This window comes from Brachyistius frenatus, unplaced genomic scaffold, assembly GCF_029030835.1.
Source record: "Brachyistius frenatus isolate BFR_SWC_R1_liver_20210118 unplaced genomic scaffold, ASM2903083v1 Contig_3, whole genome shotgun sequence".
Classification (NCBI taxonomy): Eukaryota; Metazoa; Chordata; class Actinopteri; family Embiotocidae; genus Brachyistius; species Brachyistius frenatus.
Window position 1 is genome coordinate 3,925,124 of NW_027210602.1, and position 23,340 is coordinate 3,948,463.

General features: G+C 38.5%; 1 protein-coding gene across 1 annotated transcript in view; it reads right to left on the bottom strand.

The window, feature by feature from the left end:
- Positions 1–23,340, bottom strand: part of LOC138624012 (transmembrane protein 132C-like) — a 143,120-nt gene that overhangs the window by 9,918 nt on the left and 109,862 nt on the right. The window contains exons 6-7 of the mRNA XM_069703874.1: positions 10,402–10,545; positions 3,825–4,033 (exon numbers count right to left, since the gene is read on the bottom strand). Coding sequence (XP_069559975.1) covers positions 3,825–4,033; positions 10,402–10,545 — 353 coding nt within the window. The remainder of the gene's footprint in view (positions 1–3,824; positions 4,034–10,401; positions 10,546–23,340) is intronic.

Here is a 23,340-nt window from a genome sequence, read left to right on the forward strand (position 1 = left end):
GTAAATGAGCGCACGCTTAGTTGGAGCATGCACACATTGATAAAGCAATGCCAAGGCGACATTTACCACTTGGCTTTTCTCCCTTTTTTTGTTATTTCTCTGTAAAACTGCACATAAACTACACATATCACACATTCTTCATTCAGCGATAAGCTTGAAAGACATGACTGATGTGATCTGGCACAAATAGCAGGGGGTATTTGTGTTAGAGTGCCACCCTGTGGGTTGTAGGTCAATTGGAAATGCCACTGCATTGACTGTGTGGCAGGAATGCACTTTAAGAAAATATTGAAAAACACTTAACTTAAAGTCCTTATATTTAGTATTTAAAAGAAATATAAGAGCCTTTAATTAATGTTTAAAATCCTCTATGTTGTTGTAGTTGCAGATGTGAGTGTCTCTTAATGTGTTTGCCAACAACAATGACTCATGTTGTCACACATTAGAGGATGCTGGTGATTTTGACTGGTGAGTTGTAAATAACATAGTAATATGATAAAGTACTGTATTTCTTAATTGATAAAACATCTGTACATAACAATATTTTATGTATAGATGTTCCAAAGCACGTAAAAGTGGTTATTTTAGTTGTATTTAAAACATTTGCTGAGGGTCCTCTTTTGGGCTCAGATTGCTCAAAATCAGAAGCAGATATATGAGCTTACTCTATATAAATCAGCACTGTGGTATATATTGGTTCATGATTAAGAACCTTCAGTTTAGAAATTCCAAACAAGGCACAGATGATTAAGAAAAACTGTCACCATTATGCAGTTGGTCTGCCAGAAGGTGATTTTTCAACTGTAAAATGTCTGTCTGCAAAAAGGTGCTGGTATTCTTTTTTGTGAAATAGCTCTACATTCCTACATCCATCGCTGATATAGAGTGTTTACTCAGTTACATTGGTCGCCCAGCGCCTTTGCTCTGCAGTAAACACAGAATGCATTTTCCCATTCCCATTTTATCCAATCCGGAGACAGAACGGTCGTCTCTGTGTGTTCCCAGGAAGATAATTTCAGTGTAGTGACGATTGCGGAGCAGACAGCCACTGATTCTATCTCTCCTAAGAACAAACTGTGCTTGGCGAATTAAGTTTTCTTTTCTTTCTTTTCTAAGAAAAAAAAGAGCTGCCAGGAAAATCTATCCAAGATGCATGCAAGACCTGCATTCATATCACTTTGGCCTTCAATCAATCGAAAAACCTAGAGGGTTTGGAAGAGTTGGAAAAGCGATGTGCAGCTTGCTGTACTGCTTCAAGTAAGCTATATTTTACTCTGTAGTAGTTATACAGATATTTGTTGTAAGTTTGTTGGTGTTTTTGACCACAAGCTAACATTAGTTTATAACTGCCTGGACACTTGTCATTTGTTGCAATTTGGTTTGGTGTGTACCAACAGCCGTGGAGCTTGTTGTTTGCTCGGATGCTTATATTAGCTCTAGTTATATATGACCAATATACGTTCACGTGGTGACATGCGGAGGAAGGAGGAGAAGTGATAACAGCAAAAATGGTCAGGATGTTGGCCAAAATCCTGGTTCCCAAAAAACTCTCCATCACAGGACTAAATGACTACAGACCCGTCGTCTAATGTCTGTACTCATTAAATCTTTTGAAAGACTGGTGTTGGCCCACCTGAAGGGCACTACAGGTCCCGTGCTGCACTCCCTGCAGTTTGCCTACCGGGCAAAGAGGTTGGTGGATGATGCAGTAAACATGGGACTGCACTACATCCTGCAACACCTCGACTCCCCAGGGACATACGCACGGATCCTGTTTGTGGACTTCATCTTGGCGTTCAACACCATCGTCCTGGACATCCTCCACACCAAACTCTCCCAGCTCACCGTACCAGCGTCCACATGTCAGTGGACCACAAATGTCCTGACTGACAGAACGCAGCAGGTGAGGCTGGGAAACATCACATCCAGCACCCGGACCATCATCCCTGGCGCCCCCCCAGGTGTGTGTGCTCTCCTTACTGCTCTTCTCCGTCTACACCAACGACTGCACCGCAGGAGACTCATCTGTCAAACTCCTGAATTTTGCAGACGACACAACGGTCATCGGCCTCATCTGGGATGGAGATGAGTCTGCATACAGACGGGAGGTTGAACAGCTGGTTCTCTGGTGTAGTCAGAACCACCTGGAGCTGAACCCGCTCAAGACTGTGGATATGACAGTTGGACTTCAGGAGGACACCCCCAACACTGCCCCCCATCACCATCCTCAATAACACTGTGTCTGCTGTGAAAAGTGAAGTGGGAATCCAACATCAACTCCATCATCAAGAAAGCCCAGCAACGGATGTAATTCCTGCGGCAGCTCAGGAAGGCTCAACCTGCCCCAGGAGCTGCTGGTCCAATTCTACTCAGCCATAATCCAGTCTGTTCTCTGCACCGCCATCACCGTCTGGTTTGGATCGGCCACCAAACAGGACTGGAACAGACTACAACGGACAGCCAGGACTGCAGAGAAAATCATCGGTGCTGACCTGCCCTCCATTCAGGACTTGTACACATCGAGAGTCAGGAAATGGACCGGTGGCATCTCTGCAGATCCATCCCACCCTGGACACCCTCTGTTTCAGCTCCTCCCCTCTCGTAGGTGCTACAGAGCACTTTGCACCAAGACCACCAGAAGCAAGACATTTTTTTTATCTGCAGGCCGTCACTCTGCTAAACAGTTTAAATGTTTTACATCACTGGACCTTTTTGCACTACACCCAACCACATCAGCACAATTTGCACTAGGTGCAATTGCACCATTGTTTTATGTGTATATACGTATCTATTCATTCATTTCTATCATGTAAATATGTCTTTTTATGTTTTTTATGTCTATTTATGTTTGTCTGTTATTGGTTTTTTTTTGGACGCTGAGAGCAAACCTAAAACCGGAGTCAAATTGTTTGTGTGTGTCAACATACATGGCCAATAAAGCAATTCTGATTCTGAAAATGTCAGAGCTTTCTGCTCTTGATGCTTTCAGTTATTATTCATTTGACTAGTTCCCAAACAACAAAGCACACATACTCTGTATGTCATACTTCATGTAATTCATGATTTTCTTTCTGTACTCACCACAGCCCCTGTCTGTTTGATCACATGATGAATAGTAATTATAATGCCTTTTATTAAATGTAAATCAGTCAGTGTGCTCCACTGATAATTTATTTTCATCTGAATGGAATTATTTCTATTTTAATCAGCAATATTCATGTTTGAAGAAAAATCACATATTTCAATGTTTTTATTAGAACTGTCTGGTGCCACTCGCACTGCGCTGCATACATCTCTGTGCACTGCATCAATCTTCAGCCCCTGGAATTCTGTTCAAACTCTGTAATGTTCAAAATTATTACCAATTCCTTATTGCAGGAGGTACTTTTAGGAGACAAGTACAGTGACATTTTAGACACTCCTAATCCAACTTCCTCTGCATTGTATGCCTCGTATTTCGGCAGCACCACGACAAAGCCAATTTAATGTAGCCTCCTTTTATTTTCCCAAGTGAATAATCTGATTGTCACAGGGATTACTAAAACCTTCTCAGGTTAATGACCTAAATAAAGAAATTTAGACATGTCCTGTGACTATTTTCAGATTGCCAACTTGTGCTATATGCATACACACTGAATGTGGTTATTGAACCAGCGTTCACGAGTTTAGTGTAAGAAGCAAAGATCAAGTTCGCTGTGCTGGAAGTACTTTGGCTGGAGTTTTTTTTTTTTTTTTTTTTCAATATTTGTAAATTAGGGGTTGATTTAACTGTGCTATTTATTACGACATGCACCAGTATAGATGCAAAGACAAGCACGTCTTACCTCCTGTTGCTGGTACTAACAGGAACCCTCCAGCCCTTAATCTGGCTGAGCTCAGGGTCAGCCACATCGATGAGCAAGGGCAGGCGAGGCATCCATACACTCATCTCCAGCTGCGCGCTCAAAAAACTGTAGGTGAAGTTGAGCATCACCCTGCTCTTCCCTCTCGTCTCCTTCCCGTTTACATATACATAGTCACAGCGCCCTGACACCTGAAGAATAAAAGGGAAAATAAGACAGGATAAGATCAGAGACGGACACAAAAAGATAAAGAGCGACAAAACCAAATCAATTTCAGACTGAATGCTAAGTGTTCAATTTCTTTATAAAAAAGACAAATGTTTCTGTATTTCATCCCACATGAAGTAATGACATTTTGTCATTTGTGCTGCTTTAACAGAGATGATCATCTTTTTTTTTGGTCCAGTCTCAGCCTTTTCTGAGATACTGCGCGGTGGAGATATTTGGCATTGCGATCTGTAGTGTCTGAAGTGTCAGGTCTGCTCAGTTTCTTTCTTTCTCTGTGTGTTTAAATGTGTGCAGATCGTTCCTTAGTGTGTGTGTGTGTGTGTGTGTGTGTGTGTGTGTGTGTGTGTGCGTGCGTGCGTGCGTGCGTGCGTGTGTGTGTGTGTGTGTGTGTGTGTGTGTGAGAGTCTGTGTGGGTGTGTGTGTGTGGGTGGGTGGGTGGGTGTGTGTGTGTGTGTGTGAGTGTGTGTGTGTGTGTGTGTGTGTGTGTGTGTGTGTGTGTGTGTGTGTGTGTGTGTGTGTGTGTGTGTATGCACAGTGTAATATGTGACCAAGTAATATGACTTTGGTCCAACTTAACAGATGGAGCTGTGAAAAGACACAAACCTGTTTCATCCAACTCGAGAACAAAACCTTCGCTGAAACGTAATTATGAGCGGCTGGAGAAAGTACAACTTTAATCAGTTACCAAAAGTCTTTCAGATGCATCTCCAGCTTAGATAAATGATATAGCAGGAATATCAGAAATATCTGTCATTATCTTCAAAGCTCCAGAATCTCTTTATCAAACATCTTTTCCCCTGAGAACCAAATCTATGTAACAATCTGTCATCACATTTTGTTTGTAATCACTTGCATTCCAAATCATTTCAATCTTAAATACCATCGTAAGCTTGATTGGCACAACTGCTAATTTCAGCACATGTCCGCCAGTACTGACAATTGCGTCTTTATAGCAAACCAGTCACAAGAAGACTGTCATCTGTCTCCACTCCTTTGCATAAAATCTTGGCAGCTTTACTCTCAAATGATGTCAGACCTGCCCTTCTCTCTCTGAGGAACAAAAATGACAGCTTGGCATCTGTCAGTTCTCTCCTCCTCCTCCCTTTCATTTCCTTCTTCTCTTTCTCTCCCACTCCTTCACTTTCACCCTCGGTCGACACCAGTATTACTGTACTCTCCTACATGTTCCCACTTCCTGTAATGAGAACAGGTTTGGATTCAGATTCTAATAAAGAGGGGAAAAGCTTAAGGTTCCGTCTGAAGTTATCGGTTTCATAAATTAAAGATTCGTTTGTGTATGGTGCCGAAAAACATCCACTCAAATACATGTCAAGTGTCAGTTTGACGTGAGACGTTATGTAGTGTAGCATTTGATTGATCATAACATAAGTTAAGCACAAGAGTGAAACATTATCAAACTGGTTTACTTAATTTACAAAATAAGAGTGCTTTCATGGGGCTTTGGTTGAAGATTTGTCAGCTAAGCACTTAGTCAAATGTCATAAATTTAACTGTCAACTATTCTGATGAATAATTGTCTCATCAAAGAAAAACATTCACTGTTTCCTGCTTCTCAAAATGAGTTTTCTGCTTGTCTCAGATTTGGATGGCTGTAAATTAAATATAAGCAAGATATCTGAAGATTTCATTATTTTCCACGATTTTTAAACATATTTAAGTGAAAAATGTATTCAACTTATGTAAAAATGTACTGAAATGTACATTACCATCAATCAATTCAGAAATAATGAGAAAATATGAACCTCATACTTAACATTTGGAGTGCTTATCAAAGCAATGGAGCATAATAACACTACTATATGCTTGGTGTACATTTATATTTTTTATTTATTTAAAACAAAAAAAATTTAGGCAACCGTCCAGAGAGTGAGCTGAAAGAATCCACTTTACTTCACTCCTCACTGAGTCTCTTTGGCTTCATCTCTTCTGTTAATTTTGTCTCTGTCCCCCTCAGTGCTTTAATACAATTTCTATCTTTCAGTTTTGTTCCACTTTGTTTCAACCCTCCAGTTCCATCTGTATATTTCCTCATGAAACGTATTGTAGATGATAACCGTAAAGATTGAATTGAGATCTCTGGAAGGTGGCATTTTCTGCGCCACATAAAGAATTAAGCACTTGACTGATCTCCGTTACCTGTCTTATCACCATCAGTGTGTCATGAAAACACACAAATGGATGTCACTTCTCTGTGTGAACAATTCATTGTGTTACTTGTAATCCTGTTGTCTTGGGCGGCACACACAACACAGATAAGGACACTACTAAAAAACAATTCAGAGGGTGGCATAAATGAATGAGTTAATGACTAAAATGTGAACTGATTAAAAGTGATTGAATATCCAGTTCCAGAGAGAGACTAACATTTGACATGCACACAGCATTGTATTGGGCGTTTTGACTGTTGACATTTTCTACAGGATATTAAGATGTCTCTATTCCATTTTATTTCACTTAATTTGTCTTCATGTTAATCTGAAATATCACTGAGTAGAGCAGTATCCCCATATGAGTCTTGTTTACAGCAGCAAGTATGTGCAATTTGTATTATTGGACACTATAGAGACTATATGTCTCAGTTGACTCAGTTGTTTTTATGGATGCACTGTAGGTTTCTACATCATTGTGAAAACAAAAGAAACATTGACCCAAGTTAAGACGGAAGATTGAAACAGTTTCTTGTTATGACTGTTGAGCTGCATTTTACTGTTATATAATTAAAAACGGTCTACCCGGGAAGTATGAATTTTAATACCTGGCTTTAAAGGTAATTTTTTAATTTGATGAATAACATTAGGTGACATTCCCATAGTGTGCATTTCTGTTCACTTTCTATTATATTAGAAAATAAAATCTAATAATATTGTTTTTTCTCCATGAAAAAGTATGAAAAGACAGGGTGCTGTGAGTTGTACTAATTCCTGACCTCGCTTGTTACTGTAGAAAACCTTATGCCTTATGACCCTGATAACGACCTCTGCTGAAAACAACAACACTGGTCGATTGTTTGAAGGGGTTAAAATGGCCAATGCTTATGTGGGCGACCGCTTGCAGTTGTGTGAACAACTACATATAAATTCTAAAAAGCCACACAAACTATATATCTATCTGTGCAAGTAGTTTAATCCTACCTATATTTACATTTATTGTGACCACTAGTGGACATACTAATTATGACAAAACCAAAAATGGAAGGCAGGACACTTGGTAATAAGATTGACAACATCCCCCACAGGAAAGAGGTTGAGGTTGGTTGGAAGGCTCAAACACAGGACTTTCCCCCATTTGACCACTGTTTGTGACTTGTATGAAAAAAACAGTCGCCCTTGATTGAGAATTTACAAACATACATGAATTAATTTAACGTTTTTTAAATTAAGCCACTTATTTAATTGTCGTCACTTATTAAATGTAAAGTGCGTTAAACTCACTTGTTTTGCATGAACAACAATCAAAGATAAAGACAGTCAGTTGACTATCATAATAGCCTAAGAACTTAAGCATATATTCCCTTTTGTAAATTGTAGACGTGCATTTGTGAAATGTTTCGCTTTAAAACGGCTCAGGGGAATAAAATACTATTAAAACTGCCTCAAGCTCATTTTCTGACATTTGACTGATTGATTAATGGACCAATTGTTTCAGCTCTACAATCAATATGAAAACACAGCATCCTTCAGTGGGGCTTTAATGACATTTAATGTTATTCTCCGTGGTAGAATAAAAGAAACTGATTCTGTGTGGTGCTTAAGTTGTAGGTCTGGAGTAATCTTTGGGTAAGGTCACCACGATCCATACCGCAGAAAAGAAGAACTTAACCCTCAGAGTCTCAATGAAACTGAGCGAAGATGGAGAAGCCTCCAGATCAAAAAGTGTGTTATTTTGAGATTCCTTTGAAAATAGGGTGGAGAGAGGAGGGGCACCGCTTACTGTTCCCAAACCAGAAGGGTGGGCAGGGGAGAACGTTACTGAGGTCAGCGTCACAATGTGTGGTACTACTTCAGTGGATAATTAAACCCTTTGAGAGATCCGCCTCTTCACTTCTTTCTGATATGCATGTACGATACACAGAAACACACAAAATCAGCTATGCAATAGAACTCAGATGCACTTGTTATACTATTCCTTTTCTACCACACAGGCTCACAATCAAAAACAAACACTGTATTTTTTATATTTCTCTCATTTCATTTCATTTTTTTATTTTTATTTTTTATCTTGCTTCTCCTTTCACATAATAAAGTGATGACGGATGTTAAATCTGTTGCGGCAGCAGAAAGCTCCCTCCTAATGACCACCTTTACTTCCAGTTTTTAGTTTGATACCAAGTCCCGTGTGACATTTCCCAAACATACAGTTAGGTTTTAGATTTATTACCTCAGTCAATGAAAACCAACTTACAGAGTTTTGAAACTTACTTGAGATAGAAAATCAATCATAGTGAGCAGTTTGTCACCTTTATGGTTTGTCAAAGTCATGGTATTAGCAAGCAGTACGCACACGCACTGATGAATCTTCTTGTTGCATACAGCCAGCTTTCCAACAACATTATTTACAAGGAAAAAAAAATACAAATTTAACAAACTGTATGTGCAAGTGTGTACGTGCATATAGTCTGTGGTTAGCTGTCATGGCCTTTGCAGCTGTTATATTAATGTGTTGTCACCCAAGTCCACCTGTTTAAATGTCAGTCTAACAGCACAGGTGCCAGGTGATTGGTCCCTGCCTGAGCGCACCCTTTCAGGGAATTAGAGAGGTTGGATCGATGAATATGATCTGGATCCTGTCGGGCTGCTCTCTCTTCTTCTTCTTCTTCACCTGCCCTTTCCACCAATTCATTGCCCTTATTTGGACATGTGATATGCTGCAAAAAAACTGCCAGAGTATATAGTCGGACAGCTGTGATCCTCCATGTGATATGATCATGTCGTTAACATAGTTGTTTGATATTGCTGACTTAGTTTGACCTTGTTGATATCGGAACTGATTTCCATCTGTTGAAGCGACACTAGGGCAATACAGCACTACAGGTTTTAAACCTTCTCTATATGTAAGGTTAGCCACCTCTTGTTTTTGCTCTTGTCAGCAGTAGTCAAGTGATTTCAGACTGTTTTCGGATGTTTTTGTTATTAAGGAAACCTTTCAATTGTTTGTCATTTTTGGTCCTTTGTTCAGTTCTCCTTCTCAATATTTTGCATTCTAAACTTCACTCAATAATGTTGCTTCTCTGTTGTTTGGGCTTTACCACAAAGATAATTGTGTGAAATAGGTGTGGAGTTTGACCCTAGTTTCACATTTATCTGGTGACAGTGAAAAGTTTATTTGTGCTCACCTAAAACCAACATTAAAGGCGTGTAACTGTGACCATGATTTGTGACATCACAATTAGTCAATAGTATTCGTTGGATTTTGTTAAGTGGGATGGTGTAACTGGAAGCTTGCGTTTGAGATCTGCAGGGTTGTCATGCTGTTCTTCTGAACCCTATTTAGAACATAAAGTATAAAAATACACACCAACTTTTGTCTTGGATAAATCCGTGGAGCCTTCTTGAATTTGACAACTCTTATCAGAAGAGACAACATAGTTGACAGCTTCCAAGATAATCAAAAACAAACACAGATGAGCAGAGTTTATTTTTTAGATGTTCTCTTTTATGTCTATTGTAACTTCTTAAAAAGTTGGCTCCCGTTTTATGTAAGCAAAGCTCATACTTTCAGTCTGTACAATATCTCATTTAGGGTTTAATATTTCACCTTCACCACTTGGTTCACCAAATCAACTGGAACAAACATTTTGGTATCAAGCCTTTTTCTGGATCATTCCCTTTCCTCTTTTGATACACTTGCTTATGAGAACATCCACAGTTGATGAAAAAGGGAAAAAAAAAATCTGTTGCTGCAGTTATGTGTCTTAATGTTTTTAACGAAAAGTTGAATCTGGATCTATCGATGAGGGAGTCCTAAAACCAGTCTAGCACACCAGCTGGAAAAAAGGCTCTCTGCCACCAGAACATTTCCCTGATAATTGCTATTTCTTTATCTTGTGATTTTCTGAGGTATCGATCTGTGACTTTTTGAAAACGTTATCAATTTCTACCATACCACTGAACAACTCAGGCCCTTGTTTTACTAAAAGAAATGCAGCACCTGCTTCCAAAACTAATGAGCTCCAACCACTTTTGCACCACAACTCCTCTTTGTTCATTGTGCTCACCCACTCATGCACATCTAGAAAGCTAACCATTAAGGAGGAGACAAATTGACGAACGGCACAGTAGAAGTAGCTGCTAAAAACGCCTGCCCCACTGACCTTGATAACCTGTTCATCTGTTGACTTGCACTCCACTGACTCTGTAACATCAGAGACTGCTCCGTCTGTCCCCACGGTTACCACCTTTACTGGAACGGCAACTGTACGCCCAGTGAGCACGGCCGTGTTCAGGATCTCAGTGTCCTGGAAAAGAAAACAGACAAACTTTAATATTACTGTAACAACACACCTCTTCACTGCCCAATGTGGTGCATTCATCAGCTGCTTGGCTACCAGATGATACTGTTTTTAACATCAGTTTCTTATTCTTAAAGGTACTCAGTAGTCTTTGTGCACTCTGACACTTTTCACTGAGAGTCTCACCTTCAGCTCTGACACTTTCATCCACCTCCTTCGTGTGTGACATCCTTATGTTACAATTGACTTTATTAAGACAAAAAAAAATCCTGTCTTGGGGGAGGGTTTGCTCTCCAACAGAATCTTTCTTATGCAGACTTTTTTGAAAACCTCGCCAAAAAGTCTCACTGGCTCAAATACTAAACACAAATACAGTGTAATGATCCATGATTAAGCAGAGTATTAAGGTATTTGCTTGTAGGCCTTTTACTACAACTACTACTCCTACTTCTACTCCTAATAATAATAATATTGATGATGATAATAATGGTAAAATTATTGTCACTTTTCAATACAGTAGTTGCAAAGAAATTTACATAAATCAAATCATAAAAAATACAGATATTAAACAATGTATATTCTGCAAAATAATCTAAATGAATCACAAATTAGAAAAGGCCAACATTTATACTCAAGTTTTACAGAGTTTTTAAAGTAGCACTGACTCACTTAAATTCAATCCACCTTTAGTTTTCAAGCTGGACAGAAGAACATTTACCAGTGTGTATTGGCAAAAGTAAGTGCTTTGGACTGTATTTGAAGAAATGAAGATGAAATACTGTATATTTTGCTGCTGATGTGTGTTCTCCATACTCAAAAACTACTTTCAAGTGCATTTATTTGAAGGCCACATCCTGGGCTATTGCTGTGCCCTTCACATTAGTCGTCCCTTTTAAACATGTTCAAGTAGCCAAACAAAATGAGCAGCCATGAGTGTTATTATTCACTACCACATAGATTCTATAAAGCACAAGGGTGTTTGTGTGACTGTGATGAGACAAAGGGCTAGCAAGGATTTTTTTTATTTGTGACTTGTTTTTCCCATTAATTAAGCAGACAAATGTGGAAAATGCCTTGCACAAGTTGTGCTGAGCTTGCTCAAATTGCTTAATTTGACTGACCATTGGTTCACCTGATTTGACCGTTATGATTAAGCATCTGCCCCAAACATATGGGCTATTTATTATTTATTTATTATCATTAAGAAGTGAGGTAATGAGTATGAAAAGCAAAAAAGTCTGCCTGAGCAGGTTGGTCAGGGGTTGGATGGATGGATTGATCAAACACTGGACTGTCACCCAGGAAAATGCTGCTCGGGTCCCATGGGAAAACAAAAAATAATGTTGGTTTTACTTTTTTTTTTAGTTAACTTATGTAACATTTTTAGGTAACATAAAGTTTTTCCTAAACCTACCAAGTAGTTTTGTTGCTTAAAATCCAGGTTAGGTTAGGTTAAAATCAAAGCGGCAGAACCAGAGAAGACCATCTTTTAGTATTCCATGAATTTCTCTTTCTTCTGAAAATCCTCTTCCCACCCTACCTCAGAGATTCATGTTGGTAGTAGCTAATGTGGGGTGGGTTACAGAGGTAAGCCCACTCACTTCTAATTCTGCACTCCCCCGAGTTTTTCACTTTGAAAGTTTTTAGCCCCAACCGATGTTGCGCCACTGACACACTTGTTCCATTTTATTAGATTTTTTTTTGGAGCCTTGTCTGGTATCACAAGAGGCTTTATATTCACATACAGCATGTAGAAGTACTTCTCCAGACCTGTAAACAGTCTTTGATGTGTACATTTTTTCCACTTTAATGAACAGTTTACAGTACATTGCAGTAGGTTCACACGTCCAGTCACTTGAGTCTTTTACTGCCATTCTGTAGAACTCATCTCAAGAAAAAAAAAACTTTTACAAAAATACTCTGCCAAATTGAAGTCATTAAAGAGATATCACAAGATACACTTGAGAGTGAAAGACCTTACAGAAGAGGAGGTTACAGATAATGAGATCAATTAAGACAACGTCTGGTAATCCTTGAGCTCTCAGTGTTTTGGTTGTACAGAGGATTTGTTCTAATGGTGGATCCTGCTCATCACAGCTTAGTTTCAATAAAAGACTTCTAAGCACTGTAACCCTTTGAAAGGCCAAGGAAAACTGGTCCTCAGACAGCTCTTTGTTCATTGAAACTACTGGCTGTCTGTTTGCTTTGTGTCATACCACTTGTGAGATAATAAGGATGCAATTTAAAGCTCAACTGTAGATATATGTAGGAAGTCCGTGCCTTCAATATGAGGTAAAACCCCAAAGTAAAAGTGTTTAAATTTGTTTTTGTTGCCTATGAATTGAAATAAAGACCAAATACATAGACAGGTATGGGGGGAAAAAAAAAAAAGTGAAATAAGCTAGATCTCAAAGAGGAGACTCAGAAACTTGATCTGTGTTCTGACACAAGTGGTATAATAACTGTCTGCCATGGCTTTTACTGAGGCACCTTTTAAAATAAAGTCCTATCCAAACTCTGCTTTTCACTGAAGTTACAGGGGAAATAATATTTTACCTTGAACTTTTGCTTTTCAAACAACCTCGGTAAAATGTCTGTAGATGATCTCAAGTTTTTGTTACATGTTTTAAACGTGTGAATGAATATTTATCGCACATCTTTCTCATGCCTTTTGTGAATTTGTTTGGCCTGCCATGAGGGGAAACAAAATCTTTTCCAGAGAGTGCAGAAAATAAATTAGGTATCCTGGCAAAACTGAGCATTTTAGCATTATTTTTACACGCAAAATTGTAAACACTCACAATGACTTCATATGAACTTGTGGGAATGTGCTTGTGGGCAAGTTTCATTCACTGCAAGTTTGCATAAAATGAAAAATACAGCGTACCTCCCCTTCCCAACATGGATTTGAGAGTGGTGTATGATATAAAACCTTTACCCACCACCTAAAAACCTGCACATCAGCTCTTATCCCTGTTCCTCATCTTTGTGATAGTTCTAGGATGCTGATGACACATAAGCATGTATTAAAAAAAAGTCCTTGGTGTGTGTTTCCTCCTCTGCGTAATAGACAGTTTCCTTATGAGGCATTAAGATTTAAACAACACCATAAAAACAGGTTTTAACGAGCTACAACAACATGCATTGTGGAGACTGTCTGTGCCACAAAGAACTGAATATAGATTAAACCCATATATAATCCACATGATGACGACAACACAACATTTTGAATTCACTGAAATTTAACAAGACTCCTTGAGTGATGCATTTTTCCATTCAATATTCCATACCTTTCACCGGGCAGCGCCTGGCTGCCTAACACCGGCCAGGGATTATGAAGTCCTGAAATGCATGTCTTATTCATGTGGCCTATTTACACTCAGCAGAGAGATAAACAATTATGTCTCCAAATGGCGAGATGATTGGCTTACATACACAACCATATATACTCTACACCAACCCACACCTCTGTCCATTAAAAAATATGAACTTTGGCACACATAAGGACAAACCCACCCTTGCTGCCCAGCTGGAAAAAGAGACATTTTCCTCATTATGCAGCAGCTTATCTAAACAACCTCTTATTGCAGTGCAGTGAGCAGGGCAAGAAAAGAGGAGAAAGACGGGGAGAGCGGGGAGAATCGATGAAAGGCCATTACGCATTTGTGGAGCTGGGGTGCAAGGGTGAACTGTGCGGGGGCTGATATGGGTGTGAATGTGTAAGGTAGACGACTGACAGAGGTACTGCTTAGAGTGTACGTGGATGTCTGCAGGCTCAAGGACAAAGTCTACTGTTGTTCCACAACTCTGACATATATATTTTGTTGAGATCTGATGACTAGGTGGGCATGAAGGATGTTTGAAAGCACTTTTGGATTATTATTTTTTTCCCCTCAGTTTGTGAGAGGGCCTTTTTGTTTTTTTTGGTTTGAAAACAAACTCTCATGGGGGGCTCTACCCATACCTCCAACAAATCCACTATTTTAAGCAATGGCTGAGAAGCACAGTGGGTTTAAAGCATCCTTACCCTGTATTCATGCATTTTAAAAATGCAGAACAAATAACAAAACACTTGTTGTAGTAGTTGGTTTTAAAATCTTCATACTTGTCCTGGATACAAACAGTTTACAAGTAAAGATGTGGTCTACCACAAATCATTTTATTTCCACTTTTCTGTCCACGTGAAGTAATTGTACTAATTTGTGAACATTTATCTTCATTGTATGGAAGCGAGTGAATGGCACTTTAATCCATAAACTAAATAAATTCCTTGAATTTTTGAAACCTTCTATAAGTTGAACACATATAGACAGACAACAATTAATTATCGAATGTGCAAACTCTTCATAGGAAGTTGCTTTCTTTGCGAAGGTGACCACTGCACCACCAGTCTGCACTCTACAGTGGTCTACAAACTTTCTCTGGCTTTATGGAAACATCACCTTTTAAAATGATCAAAGTTAAACGACAGCTTTTAAGATTATCCATAGAATGTAAAGTAATTGCAGTGTTGATGTCATGCTGTCCATCTGACGCAAGTGAAAAAAAGAGCTGGTGTATTCTAACCTGTAGTTATGATGAATGGAACAGTAAACACAATGATGGATAAAACTCTTGGCAAAATAGAAACAGAAAAAGAGTTAACATTGGTGTTGCTTGGGGACAGCTTCTATGCAAGTAGAGAATGAAGTTTGATGCTGAACTTGTAACTTTTCTTATATACTAGCGAGAAAACAGCTGTTCATGCTAACTGGCTATGTAGGGATAGATTATGAAGACAACTAATTGTATTATGTCACGGATATTCTGCTTATTGGGCATACCAGGACAAATCCCAGTGGGCCGCCACATTGGTGGGGTGGTGAACCGTCAACAAACCCATAAAGTATTTACAGATGCTGTCTGTCTCTTCACTGCAGAGGTCTCTGTGTGTCTGTCAGTCAGGGTGCACTGAGTACATGCTGCATATGGTCCGGTCCCAGCTGACTAGTTCAGGGAAAAATTTATTTACAGAGTAAACTTCCGTATAACTTTACTGACAGTGTCAATATGTTTAGTTTGCTCAATTAGCCCGCCATCCATCTATCTACAAAACTGAAGTAATTTTTATGTAGCAAACAAATCAGCTGTACTGACCATGTTTGAGCAATTTAAAACAGATCTTTAGTGCATATAATTAAAACCTAAACTGGACTGAAAAACATTTTAAATGCCGTTGAAATACGGTTTTGCTGCGGCTGTTTTCTTGCAACTATGGTCTTTCTAAAAGGGGAGATAAACATGCTGTGATGTAAACTAAAGTCATACGTGATTATAATTTTTTTTTTGTCTTTCCACTACTGGGTGCATCCAGTCTAACTTGTAAGTTTAGATTAAGCCAATTACTAACTAATTGCAGGTCAAGAATGTAAATTCTACCAAACTGTATAAACTCGGAGAGCTGGTGTTACACTGAAATCTGTCACCCATCAGATTCGGTAACCTGTCCTGCTATTCCTACCCTCACTCCTAATGCCTAAATCTGACCAACAATGCCAGAGAGGAAATCTGATGCCTCTCCGATTTCAGTGCAACACTGAACTGAAGGCAGACTATCAGACTTAAACATAAGGACATTCAGTACATTTAGAACAATATAATTGTCTCTATATATACAAATAGAGGTGGTGTGTTGTGTCTCCTGCGCTGCTACAGTACACCCTGTACAAGCACAGGAGGCGTGTTACAGGAGTCATAAAATGATAGGTAGCGACTAATCTTAGACACTTATTCAACGGGATTGGAGGAGGAGGGAAGGGACACATCTGAGATATGCTTTATCTTAGATCTGGGAGCGTAAACACTGTTTAACACTGGCTGACAATTTATTATTCAGTGAGTGAACAGATGCTTCTGACCGCCTGAAAAAACACAACTCAACTATTCACTAACCAGCTGAGATTGACAGCGAGCTCACAGGCCCTTTGCTGTTTTGGTCAAAAGCCCTTACGAGTGGGATTTATATAGCCTGTGCAGCACTCTCAGCTATTCGGTTCATATCAATTATCAAACATATCAAAAAGTCTATTCCCTCCAGCACCTATACAGTTTCTCCCTGCTACTCACACACATCGGAACATCTCACAGCCTATCGCAGGAGATAAAATGAGAGCGAGGGCAGGGGAATCGACACCTCCCAAGGATATTATTTTTGTTCTTCTTTTTCAGAAACAGTGATACAAAAGCAGGGGAGAGCGGGGTTCATACAATGTAATCTTTCCACAGTTGGCTTGGGAAAAAAGCCAAGCTATTCTGCCGAAGTCGGAGAAGCTGGAGCAAGGTGTTGATAACCAACCATGATGGTGATGATGTGATCGAGCGATCAAGATGGAAAATGCCTTTTTTTAAATTTTCTCCACATAAGGAAGATGTCAGTTGTTGTAGGCGCAGCTGCTGAAAGGTGCTACATTGGGAGAAAATATAACTAGGGAGGTGAGTGTAGATTAATAAAACACCATCATTTTTTTAACATGCTACATTAATACTTATTTTGCACATACATCAGATACTTAATGGAAAAAGTGCACTTTAATCCGATCTGAGGTTTTCTGTAATGATGAAATAGGCTAAATAATCATCTCTTGTGTCTTGACTGATTTACCAGAATTGGCCAAGAAACTGTAATTGCAGTATTTGCAAATAAGGAGTTGGGGGTAGTTTAGGGCCACTCTGCCATGACCAGGAGTAAGAAATACCACCATTGATTATTAAATCAGGACCTGCAGTGATTTATATTCTCCTTATTAATTAGATATTGATTTATAACTTGTTGGCCTGGCGATCATTGGATTTTGTTATTGTGTACTGTGAACTCTAAATACTTTTAGTGAGATTAAATATTAAGCCTTTTTTTTTTTTTGCGGTTTTGTTGTTCTGCCTCTGCCTTTCCCTGCCTCTAACAGTAGGAGAGGAAAAGGCAACGTCAGCAGTGATAAATCGGCTGTCCCTGATAAAGCCAGTCCATATTGTGAGGACCCGTTTCCTGTTTCTGGAGGCCATTTGATTAGAATAAACCAGAGAGCTCCACTGGACTGGACCGTGGCCCAAGTTGGCAGAATAAAATACTCTGAAGCCAGACTGACAGAGTGAGAGAAAGGATGAGGGGAGGCAAACCAGCGGAAATAAACAAACAACAACAACAACAAATGACATAATGGACTGGCTTAGCTTCAAAGTAAAGCCTGACTGACATACATTGAAACTGTAGCTTGTGAGCGAAGAGAAGCAAAAGAGACATGTTGGGTGGTGGGAGATATAAAGTTTGTGTGTGTGTGTGTGTGTGTATGTGCGCGCTGTACAGATGATATGCACAGCATGTGCATGTGTTATAGCCAGTTTTGCTGTTTCTCTGCATCTCTGCTTCATGCTCACAGTTACAAAGATTCCTATTTGGAGGATGGCATGAATTTTATTTCAGCCACAGAGAAACTGCAGTGGGGCAAATGAGGGCTATTTGATTCGGTCAATGAAAGCTTGGTTGCAGTTTCTGAGCAAGCGAGACGAGGGACTTGTTACGCAGGCTAAAATCCAACTGATTAGATGGTGGTTCTCAAATTTGTGTAAATGTTGGACTTTGTTGGACATTTGTTGGGTGGCTAAAAATGGTTTTAGTTCAGTTTCAGTTTGTTCAGTTTTAAATATATACGCTGTATCACAGTTGCTACCTTTGAAAATCCTTGATAGGATTTAATCTTATTGTAAAATAATAGAGCTGAAACAATTGTTTTATAAATCAATAAGTAAATTGTCAAAAACATTGTAGGAAAAAACATTTTCCGTCTCCTCTTAATTCTGGGTAAATATGTTGGCTGATCAGTAACAAGAAACTGCTACACAGAAAAGAGTTGTTAAATGACATTTAGAAACTGACACTGTTTCCCAGTTGGAGAGATCCTTCAGAAGATGTGTTTTTAACAGTATCGGCCTCAAATGAAGTGTCATTTGGGCTCTAATGCAGGCATTTATAAAAATGAGGTAAAAGGAAATTAAAATCTGGGAAAACAAGGTCCTCTTGATCAAAATAAATAACACTAAAACTGTTGTTGGGTTGAGCAGAGTTTCCTTGTTTTGATGTTTCTGTCTCTCTGTTGTCGTGTCTCCCTCTCAGACTTGAAGTTCAGGATGATCAGGACTGGGGATGATTGTTTCTCAAGAGGACCTTGTTTTCCCTGATTTTAATTTCCTTCTACCTCATTTTTATAAATGCCTGCATTAGAGCCCAAATGACACTTCATTTGAGGCTGATACTGCTAAAATAATATACTCTTCAAATACTCTTCCTGACAATGAGACAGTGTGATGGATGTCAGCCTGCTGGAATACTGCTGGCTGGTCCTAATGCCACCATAGCACGTTGTGTAAATTACACAAGGACCGTTTTCTTTTGAACTTATTTTTGTTGCGTGCAGAGGACACAGCTTCCTATTAATTCTGTTGTCTTTGTTGCCTCTGTCTATCGCCATCTGTCAAACAATTGTATGAAGTCAGAATGGAAAAATCACAGTTTTGCCCAATTATTATTATAATAACAAAGTGCTTACCCGTGACCGAAAAAAACGTCCTGCTGCTGGCTCTGATTACAATGTAATGGGACTGTGAGCACAAAGCTAATGTTATTGAGTTTGAAATGGAGGGAGTTTTAGGAGCTATGAGTTCAATGCTAATGATGACAGTTGGGATGTATACTGTGGGCAATGAGGGCCACACTGGCTGTCTCTTCTAATGAAAGACCAGAGAGGCACAGCACAGCATGAGACAGATAAAAAAATTCATGGGAGGATGCAGTAAAAGTGTTGCGCACTCAGCTGACATGCTCTCTGCATGTACCGTCTTTTAAGTGTGTTAATGAAACGCTTTCGCAATCTCTCTCTTCTCGTCTCTCTCTTCTTCCAGGTTGTCTTCTGTACAGTTCAGCATCCCAGTTTTCTTTGATACTCTCTTTAGAATTGGAATAATCAAAATGATTTAATCCGAAGCACATATAGCCACTCAAAAGATGAGTTCGCTGAGTCCTGAATATCACATTAATGTCCAAGGCCTCTAATACAATAAGAGGAAAAGAGTATCGACAGAACCGATAACTTTCTCTTAGCTGGTCTTCTTCAGTTTGTACTTTTGATCATTTGAGATTTTTGGGGCTGTTAAATGTATTGATTTAAGAGCTTTCAAACAGAATGTGTTATTAACTGAAGAGCCACTGGGGGGAAACGCTACAAAAACTCTTCATCTGAGTGAATCGTAATCTGTTATTAAATCCTCAAAAAGAGGCACTTTTTTTGAAATCCACTCATCTCAGCCTGTTTTGATACAAATCAGCTTGTTCTCACACATTTTCCAATATTAAGTGTCATTTCCTAATATTGCAGTGTTTCCTCTATCTGTATTTAATGGTGATTTTGGTTCTATTTTTTTGTGAGAGGAGAAAAAAGAAGAGGGATCCATACATTAGATTATTTTGCGCTCGAGACACTCCATATCCAGGTCAATTCACACACCCGTGAGTAAAGCATTTCAACTTTGCTTTGCTGAGCTGATAATGAGAACAAAACGATTGTAACAACAAGCACCGGGTATAAGTGAACAATAAAGCAATTATTGGTGATCACATTTTCAGGAAATCAATCTGCAACTTCACAAAAGTTGCACAATGTGAAAGCAAACATACTCATTAGATAACAATACGTGAGAAAAGACAAATTCTGTGAAAGAAGTTGGCATACTCTAACTTCCCGATTCGATAACTCATTTACTAAACGTTGACAAAACACAAACAACATCTTGTGTCTACTGCAAGAAGGTAATCAGATACAACCTAAATATGTTTCAAAACTGGGTGATATGTGTCAAACAGAAAACTAATAGCTTGTTAGTCATGCCACGTCACTATGGGTGGTTGTTGATATATATTTTGATATATTTTTCCATAAATGTCAATAGTTTATGTAAACATTATACTTTGATTATGTTCAATAAAAACAAGCGCCCAAAAGTTTTTTTTTTCGCATGCATGCATGCTTCACCTGCACCACACTGAAGATAACGATACATTAAATATTCCTGAAACAAGAGAAAATGTATTTTGGAAGAAATGTAATTATCTCATCCCAATGCCAGAATTGTCCTCTCATTTCCAGAAAGAATAATGTTAAAACTGAATGTTAGCTCACTTATTGAGATGCATGTTTTCTGCAGTGTGTTCAGCTTTAAACTAGAATTCTAAAATATCCAGCGCAGCCACAAAAGACACAATACTGCGAGTCATCGATTGGACTACAATACAAATTGCCCTGTTATATTTTAGTGGGAAAAAAGCTGTTCTGAAATAATGATGAGCTTTGTGAATTGCTGCAGGATGAATATCCATACTGATCTTTCTTGTTTATTTATTTATTTTTTTACAGTGGTTGCATTGAGTCTACACATTCAGGAGTTTATGACGTTTTTTTTTTACTGTCTAAAGCTTTTCCACATAGTTGTTGTACGTCTTCTCCCATCACTTTCCTCTCAGAAATCTTTTCACACTCAGTGTTTCTCTTTTAGCACTATTAATGTAGTTGTCACAATTTCAGACAGTTATCCTTGAGGACAGTTTTTAGGAGATGTCAAATTAAAGAGCTAAGTGGAAAGCACGAGTTGTGCATTTCATGTTTGGCAGGCAGCTACCATGTGTGTGTGTGTGTGTGTGTGTGTGTGTGTGTGTGTGTGTGTGTGTGTGTGTGTGTGTGTGTGTGTGTGTGTGTGTGTGTGTGTGTGTGTGTGTGTGTGTGTGTGTGTGTGCGCGTTTCTCTGTGGGAGTAGTGTAGGCCAGAAGCGATCACAGGGAGATGAGAGTTTTATTGAAAAGGGGTCCCTGGCATTTTGTACACAGACAAGTACTGCTGAGTGCCAGGAATGATTGGAGTCTATCTCCACGTTCTGCTGCAAAGGTGAAGACTGATGTCAACTACTAACACTGAGTGTAATCACACTATGTGTTGACTCTGACTTAACTGTCTTTAATTCATTAGTTGAGTCTGAAAGTGCCTTATGTACTGTCAAAGCATGTGTTTTCCCTTTAGAGGCACAGTGTACTTCATGAATAATAAAACAGTATTGTATAAATGCCATGACGCTGAACATTAGAAATGTTAAAAAAAAAAACATGCTCCCAGAGAAAAAGTGTCAGAAGTTGTCTCAGTCGTGAACTTCAAAAGGAGGACATCAGATGTCTCGATGCACAGATGTCAAAGTTCTGGTTGGTCTTGAAGACCTCAGGCTGTGCTTTGGTTTGTGTGCAATTGAAGCTGCAAACTGTAAATCCGCTGTACATTAAAACTGGAACTAGGCATTTAGTGTCACATTTGCAAAATTGTACCGCCTAACTGATATGCGTTGCAGTGAAAATGTAGACAGACCAGATCATGTGAATATAAACATACAATTTACTGAAGTCCTCAACCATGAAAAATCACATTTCACTGAGACAATATGGACAGCCTCTCCAATCAAAGCAAATGTTCCACCAAACAGCTGGATCCAATAACAATGCAAATGTCATATTTTAAGTGTTAGTTCTAAGTGTTAGATTGTTTTTCATTGTGCTATTTCAAGTTACTTTAACTTTTCAAGTACCCAAGTAAATTCATTCAAATTAATATTCTGAGTTACATTATGCAGATTTAAGTGATCAAAAAGCACAAAGTATCAAAATAAATCTTCCAAAATGCTCATCCTGTCCTCCCTGAACAATTCAATTATTTTTTAGATAAAACTTGTTTTTTTTTAGATATCTACACAAGCCTCAGATGCTGAGTGTTAATGTATCTCAGCAGGTATAAAAAAAAATGTACAGTCCAAAAAATATTTTTTTACTTGATATCTTGACATGAAGATGAAGACTTTTCCTTTCATGTGACTAGAGAGTTTACTTTCTCTATCCAATTTAAAAAGCAGTTCATTTTCTTTATCATTTGGCCGGTCGTATTGACCATTAGAAAAGTGACTCTCACTTCTCACATTTTTGTGATTATTGAGATTCACAGCTGTTGTCAGGTAAATGTGTTTGTCTGTGATGTGGTAGATGATTCAAGTATTAGACCTATTTATATTACAATATTTTGTCTCATGTTACAGTTACTGCTCTTCCCTTTGATTCCACATTTTGATACACACTGAGAATTATTTTAATAATGGTGGTTATTATTTATAACATCACGGCTGCAACTTGTGATTATTTTTATCAACAATTTATTTACCAGTTATTTTTTGGGACTAATAGGCCATCATCAAATACCTGAGAAACTAGAATCAGAAATGATTCAATATTTCTCCTTAAAATATCTTTTCGAGTCTTAAAATAGTTGCTGATTAATTTGATGACTAATTGATTTATCAATTTAATTACTGCAGGTCTGATAAGTTGTCCGTGTTGAATTCCTGCACACTGTCAGTACACAGACCTGTCAATCACGTGTGCATTAGACAATTTAGTTTCTTTATTTATAAAATAAGCTATAATTTCAGTATTTATTCACTTTTAATAAAATATTAAAAGTTTAGAGATGTGGTCAAAGTCTAAAGGCTACTCAGAAATAATAATACTAGTTTATGAAGTGCTTGAAGGCATTTTGATTTTTACGTGGCCATTATCAGTGAACGAAATTAAAACTGCTCATCTCTTTGCAACACTCTGAATTATTTTCTCTTCATTTTGGAAAACAATTATGCAACAATTTATCAGGTTTACATACTCATTATCATAATACAATTAGCAATCTGAGGCCA